The sequence below is a fragment of the Stigmatopora argus genome, chromosome 22 (assembly GCF_051989625.1).
Source record: "Stigmatopora argus isolate UIUO_Sarg chromosome 22, RoL_Sarg_1.0, whole genome shotgun sequence".
NCBI classification, from domain to species: Eukaryota; Metazoa; Chordata; class Actinopteri; order Syngnathiformes; family Syngnathidae; genus Stigmatopora; species Stigmatopora argus.
This window is the reverse complement of record NC_135408.1, coordinates 428,694-449,645: the sequence shown is the minus strand read 5'-3', so window position 1 is coordinate 449,645 and position 20,952 is coordinate 428,694. Positions and strand designations below refer to the sequence as shown.

General features: G+C 38.6%; 1 protein-coding gene across 4 annotated transcripts; it reads left to right on the top strand.

Moving 5' to 3' along the window:
- Positions 1-673: 673 nt before the first annotated feature.
- bsx (brain-specific homeobox) lies at positions 674-18,220 on the top strand. 4 transcript variants are annotated; one of them, XM_077592518.1, is made up of 4 exons: positions 674-730; positions 16,139-16,263; positions 17,074-17,264; positions 17,725-18,220. In XM_077592518.1, exons 2-4 carry the CDS (start codon positions 16,155-16,157, stop codon positions 17,965-17,967), a joined length of 543 nt encoding a protein of 180 aa, XP_077448644.1. In that variant the 5' UTR covers positions 674-730; positions 16,139-16,154; the 3' UTR covers positions 17,968-18,220. The 4 variants fall into 4 exon arrangements, with proteins under 4 accessions (XP_077448644.1, XP_077448642.1, XP_077448643.1 ...); XM_077592516.1 differs by lacking the exon at positions 674-730 and adding an exon at positions 6,172-6,298; XM_077592517.1 differs by lacking the exon at positions 674-730 and adding an exon at positions 15,714-16,057.
- Positions 18,221-20,952: the final 2,732 nt, after the last annotated feature.

Sequence of the window (20,952 nt, the reverse complement as noted above, 5' to 3'; positions counted from 1 at the left end):
CGGCTCAAAATGCTCTCAAATTCGGTCAAATCCAGCCAAAAACAGCGTTTAATGATTAAATACAAATACTAGTATTTGTATATACAATACTAGTATTTGTATTTAATCATTAAACGCATTTTGAGCGCGCAAATCCCGTTTCCGCGAAACCTCCGTTCGGCCGAACATCCGTTCGGCCGAATGACCGTTCGGTGGAACGTCCATTCGGCGACCTGTCCATCTGTCAAACGTCCATCGGCGAAACGTCTTTAGGCGAATCATCCGGCCACGGTTGCTATCTTGAATTGCGACACATAAATATATACCTGTCGTCGGATAAAGCTCGTAGTTGTGTAATAGTATTTTCATAGTAAAGATGACAGTGCTGCAAAGGATGACACACACATTAAGCAACAATTTATGTGAGAAAATAGTATTTGGGCATGTTGCTCTGAGTGCGCTTGACCGTAGTAAGGATGGTGGTATAAATATACGAAAACGCTTTGAGCAGTTCCCTGCCAATCCTATTTCTTAACTCATGACTCTATAACATTAGTTTACCTGATACCTTGTGATTTAGAATATTAAGGTTTTACACAAAAGCACAGTCAAAGCATGACTCATTGATGTTTCACCTTAAGTGAAAATAAATAAAAATAAATAAAAATTAACAATTATTTTTTTCCTCAGAAAAAAATCTGCAATGTACTGAAGCCGCAAAAGTTGAAGCCACGATAATCGAATGATTACTGTAAGTCCTCATTAATGTCTTTCAATAGTTTTTTTTTGTTCCTCATTTTTTGGTAGTTTGAATAATGTCACCATGTAGTTCATTGTGGGATCCAGGAAATATGTCATAATGCATTGTGGTATTGTTCCTTGCTAAAATGGAAAATTGACTCTTCAGTCGATAAGTGCTCGGGGCGGGCCAAAAAGTAACGACGACTCTGGGCTTCAAATCGTGACAATAACAGCTAGCGTTTTTAATTTCCACCTATAACTCAGCTTTTTTTCAGCTCATGCCCATATTTTCAGCACTTATCTTCAAACAGATTTCATGAGGATAGGACAGGAGGAAGGAAGGAAGGAAGGAATAAATGAAGGAATAAAACATTTTTAAAAATTAAAAAAAAATCCCCAGAAAAAATACAGGATGTAGTGAAGCAGGGATAACCGAAGTGCGAAGTAGTGAGGTGTCTCTGTATTCATGCATTCATTTTCTGAACCGCTTATCCTCACAAGGGTTGTGGGGGAGGTGGTTGAGCCGATCCCAACTCACTACAGGCACCAGGCAGGGTATACCCTGAATCAGTGGCCAGCCAATCGCAGGGCATAAGGAGACGGTCAACCATTCATGTGCTTACTCATACCTAGGGGTAGGCAGGGGGTTATGATAAAATTGTTATCACGATAATATATAAAAACATTATCAGTTGATATCGATAACTATCAATATAGCTGTTTGTTCCTTACCATTTTCTTCGTCTACTGAACGTTAGTCTGGGACTAGCGTTCACGTCACATTTAGTGCCCCAGATGTGTTTTGTTGTATTTGGGTGGTGTAATTGCAGTTTAAATGTATCGAATTTTATCGAAAGTTTTTCTAATTATTGTTGACAAAAATTATCTGACAATAGTTAGTTCTTTTTCTATTGCCCAGCTCTACCTAGGGTTAATTTAGAATGTTCAACTAGCCTACCCTGCATGTTTTTGGGATGTGGGAGGAAACCGGAATACCCGGAGAAAATCCACGCAAATGTTATACCCTGTATTTACACTGGGAAGACAGGGAGAAATAATTACGATAGTGATTCGTTGCTTCCTCAATCCAACTATACTGATATGAGGAAGATCTGCCGTGCTGGTCGAGGTACGCGCATCAAGTCATCCATAATCGAATACCGACATCCTCAACATGCGATCGTTAACGGGGTGCGAATTAAACACTCAAATTGTTAAACCAATGCTTTTTTCCTATCTGAACATTTTCACATGTCACATTCCCCCCTACAAAATAAATGTCGTCTCGACATAAGTACATTCCAAGTATCTCTCCACTTGTTGGTTGTTTATCTGAACATTGTTATGAACTTGTCACTACACATCCTCTTGTGTGAGCTGATACTCATGAAAACTCCAGACGGCAAGGGCCACAGTTCAAATACAATCAACAACTCATACGGTACACGTTTACTGGATGGAAACTGTAAACACAGTACATAACAGTTCGTGCCAGCATAAGATGTGTCACCCTTGTAGGCTCAAGTCTCTTGGAGTCCATACATATAAGGTGGTTGAATGTAATATGGCGGCAGGTGTACTAAATAAGGGACCACTCCTGGGGCAGGGTAAGCAGGTAGCAGCTGGTGTGGTGGCTGGATGCAGTAACAGGAGGGTACACCAAGCTGATCATTGGTAATGCGTCATGGTGGATGTCTCTCCCTTCTTGGTCGCTCGTAAGTCAACACCTCAGGTTCAGTCACCGCGGTTGGCGGAGAGGTGTCTGATAAATGATCATCACGAGGATCTTCAACAGCCCGGCTTGTTCCCTCACCAGGCAGGTCCTCCAGCTGGTAGACATTGTCTGATTGTACTGGTACGGAAGCAGGGACCTTTACTCCAAGTCTCTGATCAGCTGGCAGTGGCCTGTGCTCAGACTCCATCCCTTGGGCATCTCTTTCATTTAGCACCTGGAGGGGCTCGTACTATGAGTCATATTCATCACTACTGTCTTCATCTGACTCTTGAGGATGAGATACAGGCTGCTGTCTCTTTCTCTGCATACTTTTTTCAATTTTACCTTCTTCTGGTGTTGCCTCACGGGTAAATGGTCACAGGACATCAGTAGATTTCTGTGCAGAACTCTGGAACGTCCTTTACCTTTTTCTGGCCTGACTTCATACTTCATCTCTGATATTTTATCTTTCAGTTCCAACAATTCAGACATGCCTTCATCCTCTAGTTCCTCTAATTCTTCTCTTTCTAGGTACTTCATAATGTGAGTCACTAATGATATACGTGATTTTCGTTTAACACTTCCTAATATGTTGAGAAAATCACATATTTCCAGTAGGTTATTTTTCATCAGGGTATCCAATGTTCCTTCCACCTCTTCGTACAACTGTTCCATTTTGTTGACAATGTAGGAGTTCTGTTGACTGTACAGGAAGGAACTCTGAACTGGCACGTCTTTAATGTCCATCTGATGATCTCAGATTGGCGTAAGATGACAAATGTTCAACCCCCAACTTCCAGTTCTTCTCAAACAGCAACACTTCTCATTGTAATCTGCCTGGTTTGTAGTGTTTAGGGGGATTTAGCTGGGTCAGAATTCAGTGAGCAGGTCATGGATACTAGACAGCTGAACAGCAATCCCAGCGGTGCCTCCAAATGTTATACCCAGTATGGAAACACAGGGAGAAATAATAACGATAGTGATTCGTTGTTGCTTCCTCAATCCAACTTTATTGATATGAGGAAGATCTCCCATGCTGGTCGAGGTACGTGCATCAAAGCATCCATAATCGAATACCGACATACATCCAGTCAAAACTAGTTGCGACATCCCCAACATGCGATCGTTAAAGGGGTGTAAATCAAACACTCAAATTGTTAAACCAATGCTTTTTTCCCTATCTGAACATTTTAACATGTCACACAAGCCCAGATAGAACATGCAAACTTCAATCCCAGACCTGTGAGGCCGACGCGCTAACCACTTGGCCGCCAGGCAATTACAACTTTGTCTATTAATGGTACAATTGGAATGAAGCCCCTCTTTCAAAAAAAATGATGAATTGGTAAAATATGTACTTTCTCTTCTGTAACAGGTGTAATGTTTGACTGGGAATCTAAAATGCTCCCAGCTTGCAATACTCAGGGTGGAAGAAAATAGGCTGTGGTCTATAAAAATGAAGTTGTATGTAAGTACAGCACTCAAATCCGTGGGGAAAGAAAAAAAGCTTTTTCTGGGGCATTTTTGTCACCGACAATTGGTCTTTGCAACTTGATGTAATGCAGTTAATGGAGCTACTCTTCTCCTTTCATCTTCAAGGTTTGTGCATGTGTGTCAAAGCAATGTGAAACTAGATGTGGGTAGGAGGTACAATAGAGAAAATACACTTTTTATGGACTGTGCCACATGTGCACCAAATTCAGAATGCACATTTTTTGCACGTTATTCAGAGGAGGGTCACATTACAACTCTAAAAATGGATGATACAAGAAAGTCTTCACCAGTGTAATATCCAGCGCTTTGCCACCCTAACAACAATAAGTGGTGTTCAAAATGAATGTATAAAAGAATTTCACCAGTATTAGTGAGAAAAACATGTCTATCTTTCACATTGGAGGACAATGACATTTGGATTTTGGCAGATTACTCATTAATACCATAAACGTCACACATTTTTTCTTCTGATAATGTGTCGCCTCATGTGAAGGCTTTATATGCATAAAGTAAGGAAAGCACAATTCAATGTTTTTCAATACGTTTAAGTAAATTCTGCAGGTCATTCATTTTCCATGCCGCTTATCGTCATAAGAGTCCCAGAGGTGGGGAAAACCATGCATTGCCAGCTAATTGTAGGGCATAACAAGACAAACAGCCATTCATGCCCACATTCATACCTAGGTAACATTTAAAGTGTTCAACAAGCCTAACATGCAGGTTCTTGGGATTATGAAGGAAAGTGGAATACCTGGAGAAAACCTACGCAGGCATGGGGAGAACATGCACAACATACAGTAATGGTCGGAATTCACTGAGGAATCAACGCTCGAGCTCAGAACTGTGAGGCACAAATGGATTAACCATTTTCTAAACATATGTGAATAAATGTCACTATATTCAGGCTTTCCATATGAAAAGAGAACATCTTATCAGCTGAATTACACTGTCATTATGTTTTATATAATTTTCATAAATGAGAGTTTTTTAAAAGGAAGGTTTGAGATAATATAATCAATAAAACAAAGTGAGCAGCTTTCTGACAACAGGCAATGATAAAAATGTTCACAGACAGTGTAAGAACTGATTTGCTTTTTAATGTCCAGACTCACAGTATTCCAAAATTGGACTGTTCGCCAGTCAGCTGTAGGCCACACAGAGAGAGAAATGACCATCGACGCTCACAATCATACTGCCACCAGCGGGAATCGAGTCTGCATCTGCCCGCACTGGTCAGGCGTGTAAACCTCTTGACCATGAGGCTGCTCTCCTGAAGCCAACATACATATTTTTTGTTTATCAAATTTTCAGTTGTAAAAAGGACTGGTCACACTAATCTATAAAATTGTGGGCAATTGGACCATGACCTGTCTCATTGTCTTTTAGCAGGCTGATAATAGCAGAGTAATCTGCATATTTTAAAATATATCAGTCGACCCAGCTTCTGAGAGACTTGTTAATAGAGTTGGGCGATAAAGCGATAACGATAATTATTGTTGGAATAATGATTAATACCAGTAAATCATTATTAGTAATGTTTAATTAAAATTGGAAGACATCTTTCAAATATCTGGTTACAACTTGCAAGGAGGATACTCGTAACGCCGCTTCGTTCACAAGCATTCTGACGGGCAGTATATTGTTCATTGTATTTAGTCGCGACAAACGGAAAACATTTCATGTAATCAAAACAATTGCATTAGACAGTAGAATAAGACCCTAGAAAGTTAAAAAAAACAACTGTGTAAGAATTGCAGAAGTAAGCATACAAGTTGACCCGAGCCAAAACAACGGTGTAAGGAATTGCAGAATAAGCATAATATTTTCATTATAAGGTAAACATAGCAGCATTATTTTTAAACAATAATGTGATTATCGCCATCTGCCAGAGTCCAGTCCAAACACGGTTCGAGTTTCTTGCCGATCAGCAAGAACGCATAGTCCTGAAAACAATGAAGTGGCCTCGAGCGTAGCTGTGGGGGAAAGTGTCCTCGTGGTCCCAACATAAATCATGAATTAATTTATAGCGTTATTACTTATTAAAAATGCTTACAAAACATATAGAAACATCCCATAATAAATCCAACAATTATTGTGAAATAATTTTTGTCAACAACAATAATAAAAACTTTTAATAAAAATTAGATAATTTTAAAGTGCAATTACAAAACCCGACCACAACAGAGAACATGGGCGCTAATGTGACATGAATGCTAGTTCCAGACCAACGCTCAGGAGAAGAAAAGGATGATAAGGAAATGTTGTTTTAAAGGTCAACACAGACCATGATCGCAAAAGGACACTAACATGGCCAAAATGAGCGTTTATGAGATGCAGGACAACACAGAGCCTCTCCAAGAAAAGATCCAAGTAAATTCTCCCTGGCGTTTTCCTTCTTTTTTTACATGCCTCGTTAATACCTGTGCACAAAGAGCAGCCTTATTGAAAATGTCCATAACCCACTGTCCCTATTTGAGGACAGCCTGTAATATTTTCCTTGCTTGATATGAAGGTGTTTTCCCATTTTTTGTAAATGTTCTGAAAATGTTGCAAAAATCTAAAATTTGTTATCTTGGCTAAAATGGGTTAAGTTAATCCAACTTTTTATTTTTTTGTAAATGGCCATATGTGAGGTAAATTTACACTTTCTGTTTGTGAGGCTGAAAATTGTCTGCTTGCCAATATGATGAGGTCTTCAGTTGCACAGCAACTTTTGGTTTGAAGGTAAATTTATAAAAATTAAGACAACTTTGAAAATTTCTGCAGGTTTTATTCTTTATTTTTCTTCGTGTAAGGAGGGAGTTATCTTATCTTTATTGCACAACAGAACAACAAAAATACTTTTTAAAATAATCATATTTCATATTCTCTTTTCTGATGAAGTAAGGTAACATAGTTACTTTCGTATTTAAATAAGGAGGAAAGAAATGTATTTACTTATTCATAGAAGTTTGAAGTTTCAAATTGGAAACAAAAAACATGTTAGTTGTAATAATTATCGAAATTGACTAATATTTTTTTTTTATCATGATAACATTTTTTGTCATATCGCCCAGCTCTACTTATTAGTGTAAATAACAAAAAAGAAGCGGGGAAGTACACAACCCTGGGGGTAGCCTAAGAAGGTCCGAACCTGGTCACACAATGCAACATTGAGTTGTTAACAAAATGGAGCACCCAGCCCAGAAGGTTTTTGATTAGGTGGGTGTAATTGCTGTAAAATTATTTCTATCAAAATATAGGGTTAAATGGTGTTAAAACCATAGAGGAACTTAATAAATAATATATTTGGGCATGGGCTCCCTTGCCTTCCAAATGTTTTAATGCATGTTAATCAATTACAGTTGGATCCTCAACACTTCTCTGTAGCCTATAGGGAGGCCGGAATAGGTTAATATGATACTGAGTATTCTTTAAATTACCATTTTTTACCAGTTTTTTTAATCCAACCGATTGAGGCAGACACAAGCAGCAGTACTATAAACAATAACATGCAAATTTTGGGAATGTACAGTGGAGCAAATAAGTATTTAGTCAACCACCAATTGTGTAAGATTAGAGATTAATTGTCAACATGGGTAGACCTCAACCATGAGAGACATAATGTGGAAAAAAATCACATTGTTTGATTTTTAAAGAATTTATTTACAAATTAGAGTGGAGAATAAGTACAGTGGTACCTCTACATACGAGCACACCGACATACGAGCATTTCGAGATACGAGTAAAATTTCGAGCAAATAATTATCTCTAGATACGAGAAAAAATTCGAGATACGAGAAAGCCAGGTAGGTATTCAAGACATAAGAGGCTGTTTATCATTTTAGCGCACTGTCTTTTTTGCCGCATCTCTTTCGTGTATAACAGATATCTACGAGCACTGGCCGGAGCGTTGGATTTTTCTCAGTGTTTTTTTCCCGTCACTCAGCGCGAATGCCGGAGCGATCGCTAATACGAGGTATATATTACTTCTCGTTGGCTGCTCATGAGAACATCAGGGGCACTGGCTCCGCAACTCCTCGTGTAATATCTCTGGTCGCAACTCCCTCTTTGTAATGTCTCTGCGAGCACTGGGCGGAGCGTTGCGTTTTTTTCAGTGTTTTTCCCCCCTTAGCCTGTTTGCTCCTGTTGGCGGAGCAATCGCTAATTCAAGACTACTTCTCGTTGTCCAGTGGCCGTGCGTTATCCTATTGTGAGGACATTCGTGTGCATCATTCTCGGAATATTTTGAAGGGAATACAACAGCAAACAGACCATCTATACTAAAAGTCAGGTTGGAGAAGGGGCAAACAGAGCCAACCCAGCCGGAAGAATGGTATAAAAACGTAAAACAAAATTAGAATTAAGTTTAGTGTAAGGTTAAATTAGATTAAATTTATTTTTGAGTGTGTCTGCATCGTAATCCAAGTTCATTTAAATTTGTTTGTTATATTACGATTCACCGGTGCATCAACTGTGGGAGCAATTATTAGAAAATGGAAGACATACAAGACCACTTATAATCTCCCTCGATCTGGGGCTCCATGCCAGAATTCACCACGTGGCGTCAAAATAATAACAAGAACGGTGAGCAAAAATCCTAGAACCACACGGGGGGACTTAGTGAATGACCAACAGAGATTTGGGACCACAGACAAAAACTACTCTCAGTAACATGTGTCCCCCTGCTGAAGCCAGTACACATCCAAGTCCATCTGCGGTTCGCTAGAGATGATTTGGATAATCCAGAAGAGGACTGGGAGAATGTGTTATGGTCAGATGAAACCAAAATAGAACTTTTTGGTAGAAACACAGGCTCTCGTGTTTGGAGGAAAAATAATACTGAATTGCATCCGAAGAACACCATACCCAATGTGAAGCATGGGGGTGGATAGATCATGCTTTGGGGCTATCGAGAGATTTTGATTGAAAATCTCCTTCCAACAGCAAGGACATTGAAGTTGAGACATGGCTGGGTCTTTCAGCATGACAATGATCCAAAACACACAGCCAGGGCCACAAAGGAGTGGCTTCGTAAGAAGCATTTCAAGGTCCTGGAGTGGCCTAGCCAGTCTCCAAATCTCAACCCCATAGAAAATCTGTGGAGGGAGTTGAAAGTCTGTGTTGCCCAACAACCGCCCCAAAACATCACTGCTCCAGAGGAGATCTGCATGGAGGAATGGGCCAAAATACCAGCAACAGTGTGTGAAAAGCTTGTGAAGAGCTACAAAAAAAGGTTTGGCCTCTGTTATTGCCAACAAAGGGTACATAACAAAGTATTGAGATGAACTTTTGGTATTGACCAAATACATATTTTCCACCAATATGTGCAAATAAATTCTTTAAAAATCAAACGATGTGATTTTCTGGGGGGGTTCCACATTCTGTCTCTCATGGTTGAGGTTAACCCATGTTGACAATTACAGGCCTCTCTATTTTTTTAGGATGACTTGCACAATTGGTGGTTGACTAAATACTTATTTGCCCCACCTTATGTACTGTAATTTGTGGTCTATAAACTGCACCTGATTATTAACCGCCGTGACTGGACGTTTCACCGAAAGACGTTTGGTCAACGGACGTTTGGGCGACGGACAGTTCGCCCCGGCGTCAGCCAACCCCGGCCACCCCCCGCCCCATCCGAGATCTTCACCAACTTCCCTGGAAAAAAAAAGTTTGGCCGGGCCCCCCTGTCGCCTGTCTCTCTTCATTGTGTAAACGTTTGGTCGACCGGACGTTTGGTCGAACGGATGTTTGGTAGAACGGACGTTTGGTCGACCGGACGTTTCGTCGTCGCGGGATTCGCGCGCTCGCCCCGCCCACAGATCGTGTGTGTACATGTTTTTCAACCTCGGCCCGCGGGCCATATACGGCCCGTTAGGCTTTTTGATCCCGCCCGCCGCCGGCGTTGTCCAAATTATAGTAAAAATCAATGACCTCATTCATTTCACTTTGCCCTGCAATACTGCTCATCACTCATCACTTTCAATGTAAAGAGTGCTCTCTTTCGTTGAATAATAATATGTTCTTAATGTTAAAAATAAATTTGAAAATAAATTTTCACCTTCAATTGTGTCTTTTTTCTTATATTTCAATACCCAGGTTTGATAAATTACATTGTGTGTCCAAATGCTGTCCAATTTTAGGATCCATTCTGGCCCGCAAGTCAAAAAGTTTGCCTACCCCTGGTATAGACAAACTTGCCTCTTTTATACTATTATTGTCCCAAATTAAATACATTATCAATAAGCTGCCATTCAAAAAGTTTGCCTACCCCTGGTATAGACAAACTTGCCTCTTTTATACTATTATTGTCCCAAATTAAACACATTATCAATAAGCTGCCATTGACTGTGGTAGACGTCCGATTCATGTTGACTGAGGTGTAGATGCTATTTCTGTTATTAGTCTACCGTCAATGGCAGCCGGACGTGCGGCTAAATAAAAGTCTTAGTATACTTTTAGCCCGGAACTTTGACATTAAAATAAAAGGCAATAAGTAAACAAAATTGCTATAGTGACCCAATGAATACTTTACTAATAAAAAAACTTTCAGCATTGGCGTTAGTCCCAAAGGAGGATGTCATAGAAGCATTTAATGAATTAATGGCTTCAATAGATGAGGAAATAGATGAAGTCCTATCAGAAATTCTCGTCTACGTTGAGACTACTTGGCTAGGTGCTGTTTTAAGGGGAAGGCGATGCTGTCCAGGTTTTGCTATCCCCATATGGAATGTTAGAGAAAAGACCTTGCTGGGAATACCACGCACTAATAATTCTGTTGAAGGTTGGCAGGTTAGGATCCATTCTGGCCCGCATTTCAACGTAGAATGTCAGTCGTCCATACAAATTTATCTCGTCTTATAAACAAACTCAAATTAGAGCAAAATGATTGGGAAATACGAATACAACAGGATTATGGCGGTATTATGCCCAGAGAGACCAAAAAGTCATATGCAGCTGTTAATGAACGGTTGAAAAAGCTCACAGATGACTATGAAAACTCGGATCGATTTGCAAACAAAGTACAGTACCTACAAGCCATTGCGTATAATTTGTAAGTTTTACTGTTTTAATAAAAACTGCCATCTGTGAATTCCCTTTGTACATAATTTGTAAGTTTGTATTGTATTTGTAATTTTTTTACATAATTTGTAAGTTTGTATTGTATTTGTATTTTTTGTACATAATTTGTAAGTTTGTATTGTATTTCTAATTTTTGTACATAAAGTTTTTTACTGCTTCAATAAAAACACCATCTGTGAATTTGCTTTTGTAAGTTTTACTGCTTTAATAAGAACACCATCTGTGAGTTTGCTTTGTCTTCTTTTTAATAAAATAATTTTACTTATTGCCTTTTATTTTAATGTCAAAGTTCCGGGCTAAAAGTATAGTAAGACTTTTATTTAGCCGCACGTCCGGCTGCCATTGACGGTAGACTAATAACAGAAATAGCATCTGCACCTCACTCAACATGAATCGGACGTCTACCGCAGTCAATGGCAGCGTATTAATAATGTATTTAATTTTGGACAATGATAGTATAAAAGAGGTAAGAGTGTCTATACCAGGGGTAGGCAAACTTTTTGACTTGCGGGCCAGAATGGATCCTAAAATTGGACAGCATTTGGACACACAATGTAATTTATCAAACCTGGGGATTGAAATATAAGAAAAAACACACAATTGAATTCGAAAATTTATTTTCTAATTTACTTTCATCATTAAGAACATATTATTATTCAACGAAAGAGAGCAGTCTTTAAATTGACAGTGATGAGCGGTATTGCAGGGCAAAGGTAAATGAATGAGGTCATTGATTTTTACTATAATTTGGACAACGCCGGCGGCGGGCCGGATTAAAAAGCCTAATGGGCCGTATATGTCCCACGGGCCGAGGTTGAAAAACATGTACACACACGATCCGGGGCGGTACGAGCGCACGAATCCTGCGACGACAAAACGTCCGGTCGACCAAACGTCCGGTCGACCAAACGTCCGTTCTACCAAACGTCCGTTCGACCAAATGTCCGGATGACCAAACGTCCGTTCGACCAAACGTCCGGTCAACCAAACGTCCGTTCGGCAAACTGTCCGTCGGCCAACTAACAGACTAAATTTAACCTCAAAACTGTATTACCATATACATATAAACTGCACTGGACTACAAGTTGTCATCAAAGTTTTATTGGATATTAAAAACACTTGCAGCTCATTAGCACGTAAAAATCCATAAATGAGTCAATTATTCATTTGGGGTGACCAACTGCCTCAAATGATTTAACAAAATAGTTGTTGTCGGTTTAGGGTAGGATTGAAAAAACATTGGATTGGAGGTAAAGCAATGAGCAACAACATTATAGCATCACAAAATACAAGTACAGGCGTGTACAAGCACACGCAGATGTGCTTGCGCATGAACAATAAGGGTGCATGGAAGCACCTCATCAGGGAGGAATAATGAAGGGGACTATACACAAACTAGCGACCCTGCCACTCCTTTCAGCAGCAGTAATTTGTTGATTAGAAAGCAATTACTCACACACTCTGTTGCCTAAAGTGTATATAGCCAACTGAATTTCCTGAAATAATTGATTCCTTCTTTAGGATACCACACCAAAAACAAACCAACCCCCTCCACCTCTCCCCATCCTATTTTAAAATAAATGGGACTGAAAACTTCAGGCCAAACGAGCTTTTGTTTAAACAGAAACATCCATGTACCTAGAGTATATCACCCAGGCAAAAAACTCAGGTTTCATTTATTCAAGATCAATATAACATACAATTTAAATTATTTTCCAAAAATGTGAGTCCATACAAATACTCTCACCCTTCCAGAAGTTGCTAGGATGCGAGGAGGAGTTGAGGTGTGAATAAAAGACCTGTTTCTAAAGGCCTAAACATTCATGGGCGGAGGGTTGTTTTGTGCAGGCATGTGTAACATCATCTTGATTGTTTCCACAGCAACTGAAACTACAAGTAGTATCGGCAGTTTGGTAATTACAAGCAACACAGGGTCCGTGTTGTTGCTATTGTATGACTAGGAAATGACAATATACAATGAAACCATTTGTTGATTGAGCATTAAATGGATGATTCATGTAGAATCTACATGAATCTATTCATCCACATCAGGGGTCATGAACCTTTTGAAGGAGAGTCATAAAAATTTCATATACGTAGTTGGAACGAATTAATTTGTTTCCCATTCATTTCAATGGGAAACGTTCGTTCGAGTTACGAGAACCTCGTCATACGAGCTCAGTTCCGGAACGGATTAAGCTCGTATCTCGAGGTACCACTGTATTTACATTATTCCATGAGAGCAGGATTCAGAAGGACCTCAACTCTGTAGGTCAGTGGTATCCATCTCCAGTGCTCAGTGCTCAAAGGCCCCTATCCCGTCTGGTTTCCATGTCTCGCTCCTTTATCACACCTAAATCAAACAATCATCCAAGATGTGCAGAATCTTGATAAGGACCCTGATTATTTGATTCAGGTGTGTTGTTGGAGGGAGACAGAAAACAGCCTTCGATTCGAGGACCAATCTGTGATCACCCTCACCATCGTTATGTCATCCGCAAATTTTACAACGATATTCTCGGGTACGTGGGTCTGCAGTCATGCTTGTAGAGTGAGTAAAGTAGTAGACTCAGCGAGCCGGTGCTGAGCATGTAAGCAGATGAGAAGTGGGAAACCAGCTTCACGTGCTAGGGTCGGTTAACCAGAAAGTTCTTAATTCAGGAGAAGGTGGAGGGCGGGAGCCCCAAGTAGGCCAACTTGGGGACATAGGAATGTCCATTATTATTGTGTTCAAGGCTTAGCTGTAGTCAACGGAGATCATTCTGACATAGCTCCTCCTTTCCTCAAGATGGGTCAGTGTAGTGCGGTGATTATTGCATTCACAGTGGATCTATTCCGCTGATATGCAAAGTGATGTTGGGTTTTCAAAGTGCGAATAGAAGTCGTTCAGCTTGTTTGTGGGCTACCTTATGGGCACTGGGATGATGGTGGTTGGTTTAAGGCAAGCTAATGACTTGTTCTAGTAACATGTTGAAAATGTCAATGAAGACTAGTGCTAGTTGGTCAGAACATGCCTTGAGAACTTTCTCTTATATTCCATCCGGTCCTGTAGCCTTCCTGTAGCCTTCCTGTGGTTGAGAGCACGGAGCATATGTCAAGCGTCCACTACCTCCACTGTGTGTGGGGAGGTTTCAGAGGTTGGTGTGGCATGAAGTGGTTGGGGTGCTGGTCTTGGGAATCAAAGCGGGCAAAAGAGTTGCTTAGCTTCTCTGCCAGTACCACATCTAAGTCCACAGAAGTCGCAGCACAGCCCTTGTAGCTAGTGTGGGACTATATGCTCTGCCACATTGTTCAGGGGTTGTTGAGTTGACCTTCTATCTTCCCCTTGTAGTCTCCTTTGGCAGCCTTGATGCCTATATATATATATATATATATATATATATATATATATATATATAGTGCAGATACAGTGGTACCTCGTCATACGACTGCTCGTCATACAAAATGCTCGTCTTACGAGAGAAATTTCGATCGAATAATTCGCCCGTGATGTGGTCAAAATTTCGTGATGCGACCAAGCCAGGTGGCCATGGCATTTTTTTTTGCATATCTTTCGTGTATAACAATATTTACGAGCACCGGATGAGTTATTCAGACCAGGAAACGCACAACGCGCATGCGCGGGGAAAAGAGGGCTTTCTGGGTAATGAAGTATACTCGTGCACACAACGCCGACAGGCAATGGCACTCAGAATAAAACTTTACCCACAATCAATGCATGGGTAAGCTCAGCTGCTGCATTTCCTGTTATTTTTATCTAATACGAGGAGTATTATATTACTTCTCGTTGGCTGCTCATAAGAACATCAGGGGCACTGGCTCGCAACAGCATCCCCGGTAGCAACTCTATCATAGGCGCTGTTCGAGGGGATGCGAACACAGATGCTACAAGCTAAAAGGAGCCGCTAGCCAGCACCCCCGAAGCTCCCATGAGCAGCAGAGCGATCGCTGATAAAAAAGACTGCTGCTCGTTGGCAAGTGGTCGTGCGTTATCCGATTGTGAGGACATTTGTGTGCATCATTTTCGAAATATTTTGAAGGGAATAGTACGACAGCAAACAGCCCATCGATAGCGAACGTGAGGGTGTTCCGTTTACGAGTGCATTGTGTGGAGAAAAAAAAACGAAGCCACCCGCCCCTTTTGTGCCCCTCTCCCCTTGGCGAAATCCGCCCAATTTTAGTTAGATTAAACACTTTATTTCTATTAAACCACTAGTTATGTGTTACTTTGTTAATAGATGGGGAACTAGAAGAAATAAAACGTTTTTTTCAATATCCTGTTTTTGGTGTTTTTTCAGAGGGCTGGAACGAATTATTATTTTTTCCATTCATTTCAATGGGAAACGTCCGCTCGAGTTACGAGAACCTCGTCATACGATCTCAGTCTCGGAACGGATTACGCTCGTATGTCGAGGTACCACTGTAGAGAAAAGGCATTTTAGACAAATAGATAGGTAATAAGTAAGTTAATAAATAAATAAATGCATGGATAAATATATAAATAAATAAATAAGCGTGTTGCTGAAACATATATATATATGTATATATATATATATATATATATATATATATATATATATATATATATATATATATATATATATATATATATATATATATATATATATATATATATATATATATATATATATATATATTCTAATAATTAAAAAAACATACTTTGCTTAGATTAAGCACCATTTTAAATTATTTCCAGCCGGTAGGTTTAACACTATTTTTCTGGATGATCACCATTTCTTCAAGTGGTACAATTTAAACCAATAGGAATTCAGACATTGCCCGTCATCGCTCTCTCCCGCCCATCTGTACTCTAATTGGCTGATGGCTAAATCAATTTCCACGGTTCTGCCTCAATAACAAATTGATAGCAATCTGCCCTGTCCGAGATATATAACGTGTTGACAGAAAAAAAGGGGTACATTTAAAACGGGGAGTCAACTCACAGAAACAGGAGATTGGTGCTGTTGTATGTTTAAATAACAGCAGGGCTTCAATAACTATCAGCATGACCATGAACTATCCAACGCCGGGTCCCACGCAGAGGTCAACATCATTTTTTATAGAAGACATTTTATTACACAAACCCAAGCCATTGAGAGAGGTTATTCAATCGCCTTTCTGTAGCACCGTGGCCTCACGTATGCCGATCCTGGAGTATGGATACCCATTGATGCCAACGCCAGTATTGGCTCCACATCCGCACCATCCGCTCCACAAACCAGAGCATCATCAGTACTTCTTTACATCTGGTAAGCAGAGCTCTGCTAATAAAAATACGTTAGTTGGTAAGAGCCGAATGTTGTTAACAGGTAGCTACAGCTATATTTAAATAGTTGCATTATACCATCAAATATATGTGTATATATATATATATATATATATATATATATATATATATATATATATATATATATATATATGTGTGTGTGTGTGTGTTTTTTTAATTTAAGTATCATACAAATGTATAATTGGGCTGCAGGTAGTGTATTACATTTTAACTGTCAGGGTTGAAATTCAATCAAGTAAAAATTCTGACATGAGTTTATTTCAGGTTAAAAAGACAACCAAGATTTTTCCTAAATCACAAAAAAATAATTAGCAAATTGTTTTTGAACAACGAACCTTGCAGACATGAACGGCAAAGCTTAGGCCACAACATCGATATAGCTGCATGCACCGTCTGAGGCTCAATGTAGAAATAGTTAATTTGAAGTGTCTTTGCTTTTTGGATAGGCTCTCGTCATACTAATGTCCAATGAGTTATATTCGATATTTTGCCTATCTCACTAGGTAATAAAAAACACACTTTGTTTCCTCAACGGAAATTGTAAAATCAAGATATCTAATATTGATGAATCTGAACTGTATTGTTTTTGTTTGTTTGTTTGTTTTTTTTGTTTTTTGACCATGCAATTTTATGAATATATAGTTACATCAGTTTTTTTTACTGTCGTCCCGTTTAAGCAGTTTGTATTGAAGACAATTTGGCCTACAAGATGAGTTAAAATACGTTTTTAGGATGTCTATTTCGTTTATTTCTCATGTCCTCCCCCACCAAGGAATGCAGATGCCGGCCTTGTTCCAGCACCACGCAGACTTACCGGGGAAGCACTGCAGACGCAGGAAGGCGAGGACGGTGTTCTCCGACTCGCAACTCTCCGGTTTAGAAAAGAGGTTTGAGATCCAGCGGTACTTGTCCACTCCTGAGAGAGTGGAGCTTGCCACTGCACTAAGCCTTTCTGAAACGCAGGTACCTCACGGAAAGGAAAAAAAAGATGATTTCTAACTAAAATATAAAACCTTCTGTGCAGTTCTTTTGTCAATTTATTCGTTTTTGTTTTAAATCAAGAAACCTAATGTGAACGGATCGGAGTGGTGCTTTATTTTAACTCTTTAAAACGACTATCTTCACTTCCGTTTTACCGCCAATGATTTGTTTTACGTTCATATAAACGAATTTAACACAAAAAAAATAGCAATTAATGTATAAGTGGACACAAAAGCAATAGCATCGGTTCCCACAATAATTGATTGCTAGACATGAAACGTTGCATAAATTCAGACCACCTGGAAAATGCATTTTAGTTCAAGGATCCATGATTTCATTTATTTGTTCAAAAATACTGCATGTTTTTTTTTATTTTGAAAATTTATTAGTTTCTTAACTGGTTACGGGCTATTTTTTTTAATACCAACTCTACCCTCCACAGGTGAAAACGTGGTTTCAAAACCGGCGGATGAAGCACAAGAAGCAGCTACGGAAAGCACAGGATGAGCAAAAGGCACCTGGGCAGCTGGAAAGATCCGTAGAAAACCTGAATGAAAGTGAATTGACCGAGAAGAGTGACGAAGAACTGAAACGACCAATAGAGCGGGACACGTATTTGCTAGGAGAAAAAGACGACGATGTGGATATTGAGGATGATATTTGCTCTCCGGATCATCTCCTATAGAAGCATGCGTGGCTGTTTTATAAGCAGCTACTTACAACATTGTATATACATTTGTAAATAATGCTATCTTTATATTACTGTCATTCGAAATATCTACTGAAGAAAAATCACATACCGTTCCATACATACGTTCCGAGTCATGCACCCGTTGACAGTTTAAAAAGAAAATCCGTTTGTCTTTGTAAATAAATTGAAATTAGATGATGAAATCTAATGTTAACTTCCAGCTATGAAATAAACTAATTTAACTTTACATTATTTGCATTTTGATGTTTTGTGTTGTTGTTGTTGTTTTTTTTATTTCAAACGGCAGCCTATTTTTTTTACACACTTATAAATAGCTTCGCAATGCTCATAATGGATATACACATATTTATATTTACATTCTTGCGGGACTTCTATACATTTCAATGCCATATCTATATTAGTGTGTATTGATTTCTCAATATATCAATTATACGTGTATTGTAGAAGATACTATTGTTCGTGTGTGCTTCTATTCTCCTCAGTATACTAATAAAGAGCTTCTATATATTGAAGCCGATTCCGTTTTTTTTAGATGGGGTACTTTTTCATTCTTTCCTGATTGTTTTACGTCACAAACGCCAGACGTCTGTTTAGTGCACATTACACCCTTATCACTGATATTGATCAGTAAAACAAATCATGTTTGAACGGACCTTTTTTGATTAAGGACGAGAGGCCCGTTTTTAAGACGGCGGACTCACGGGTTAATCGTTATCTTATTGTGTGTTGTGCTCAATGACAAGTGGCAAACACAAAAGAAATGTGTGATCAAGTACTTTGGAAAACAGAAGGAAGAACTTGGGACTTTGACAATTTCCCCCCGGATATAGCGCTGAGAAAATGAGAAATTTTGTACGGGTAGGCAACAGTGTTTGACCAATGTCCTGTGTAATATTCGAAGTCTGCTTATTCTATTAAATGTGAGACGTTATATAAAACTCTGACGACTTGGTTTGCTTTATTTTGTTTGTCTGACAACACATTTTTAGAAATTCCATGATTTTCGAAAAACCAAAAAAACGTTTTTTGTTTATAATAATGCCATTTTAATGAAGTTATAATTAACTGGAAAAAGAGAAAGATGTGTAATTTTTGATTTTTAAAATAAAAAGGTTTTCTAGCCTAGATTATTTCTCTTAACAGCATCTAAATAGAAAAGGAGGATGAAAGAACCAGACCCAACAGTGTGACATTAATCAATTGTATAAAGCAGTGTTTCCCAACCAATGTGCCGCGGCACACTGGTGTGCCGTGAGCGATGCTCTGGTGTTCCGCGGGAAATTATGAAAAGTCATGCATCGTAAAAATCCGAGAGAAATCTCAATATTAAGAGATTAAAATTGAACTATTACGATCTTAAAATTGAAATATGAAATCAGAGATTGAAGTCTAACAGGATTAAAATCTTAAAATTATGAGATTAAAGCCATTTTGTCGCTTATTTTTATGTAAAGTAAACCGGAAGCTCTTTGGTTTTCCGGGCTTCAACTTTTGTCGATGTTTAATCTGTGTGAGCACAAAACGGCGGTGGTTGAACTAATATTGGGAGGAAATATTACGAGATTTAAGTCATTTTCCTGTTTTTACGGTACGTGAATCATGATTTTTGTTTGGCTTCAGGGGCATCAACTTTTAGCGATGTAAAGTCTCTTACTTTTTGCGTAATATAGGGAGGAAAAGTAAAAAAAATAAAATAAGGTTAAAAACGCTGCATTAATTATTTTAACATCAGTCGAACTGAAAGCTGTTTGGGGTCTACAGATATCAACTTTGATGACGTTAGATTGGTGTGAAAAAAAGATTTGGGAACCCTTTATTTTTTTGGGGGACAGGGTGGGTGGGGGCTTTTGCTCTGTGTTTAAGTCCTGTTAATAAAACTTTGATGTGAATGACTTTATAATGTTAATATAGGCGACATAGTTTTAAATTAGAAGATTTTCAGTTAGTGGTGTGCCTTGGGATTTTTTCAATGCAAAAAGTGTGCCGAAGCTCAAAAAGGGCTGGGAAACACTGGTATAAAGGAACACACAACAAAAAGAATTATTCCACCTTTTAGTATGCTAGAAGAACAATTGAGAAAATATCAGATAATAAAAAATTAAACCGGTAATGTAAAATGACAATTCAACATATGTGGATGCTGAATTGATGGGGTCATTTGTAGACTCTCCAAAAAGAGTGCATATTGAGAAATTCTAATAATGGGGAAGGATTTTACCAATCTTCTTTACAAACCTTTTGGGCCTCCTCTCTGCAGCGTCTTAGAAAACTCTCTTTCTTGTTTGCAGCACAAACACCTTTCACCTCGACTTGCAGAAATCGTGAAAAAGATGGAGAGGATAAATACAAAACTATATTTATAGGAAACAAAAATACAGACTCTTTGTTTCATCAACGAAAATTGTGTGTATATTATATATATATATATATATATATATATATATATATATATATATATATGTATATATATGTATGTATGTATGTATGTATATATATATATATATATATATATATATATATATATATATATGTATATATATATGTGTATGTATATATATATATATATATATATATATATATATATATATATATATATATATATATATTTATATATATATATCAGTGGCGGGCGGTGCATTTTCTGGTAGCGCCTTCAACGTATCAATCCAACCCTCAAAAACTATTTTATGGATATAAAACCTCTACTGCAGCTACAGCTGCGACACATAAAAAATAATCAATAAATTAATGCACAAAAATGGGGTAAAATCCACTTCCTAGCAGCATTTCATGATTAAATACAAATACTGGAGCTTTTCAGACATTAAAACCAGGCCAGGGGGTGATTTTCCCGGGAAAAGACAGCGATGAACGTCAATGGCGTACGGGCAAACTTTGCCCGAAAATGGGGTAAAATCCAGCCAAAAACAGCATTTATTGATTAAATACAAATACTGG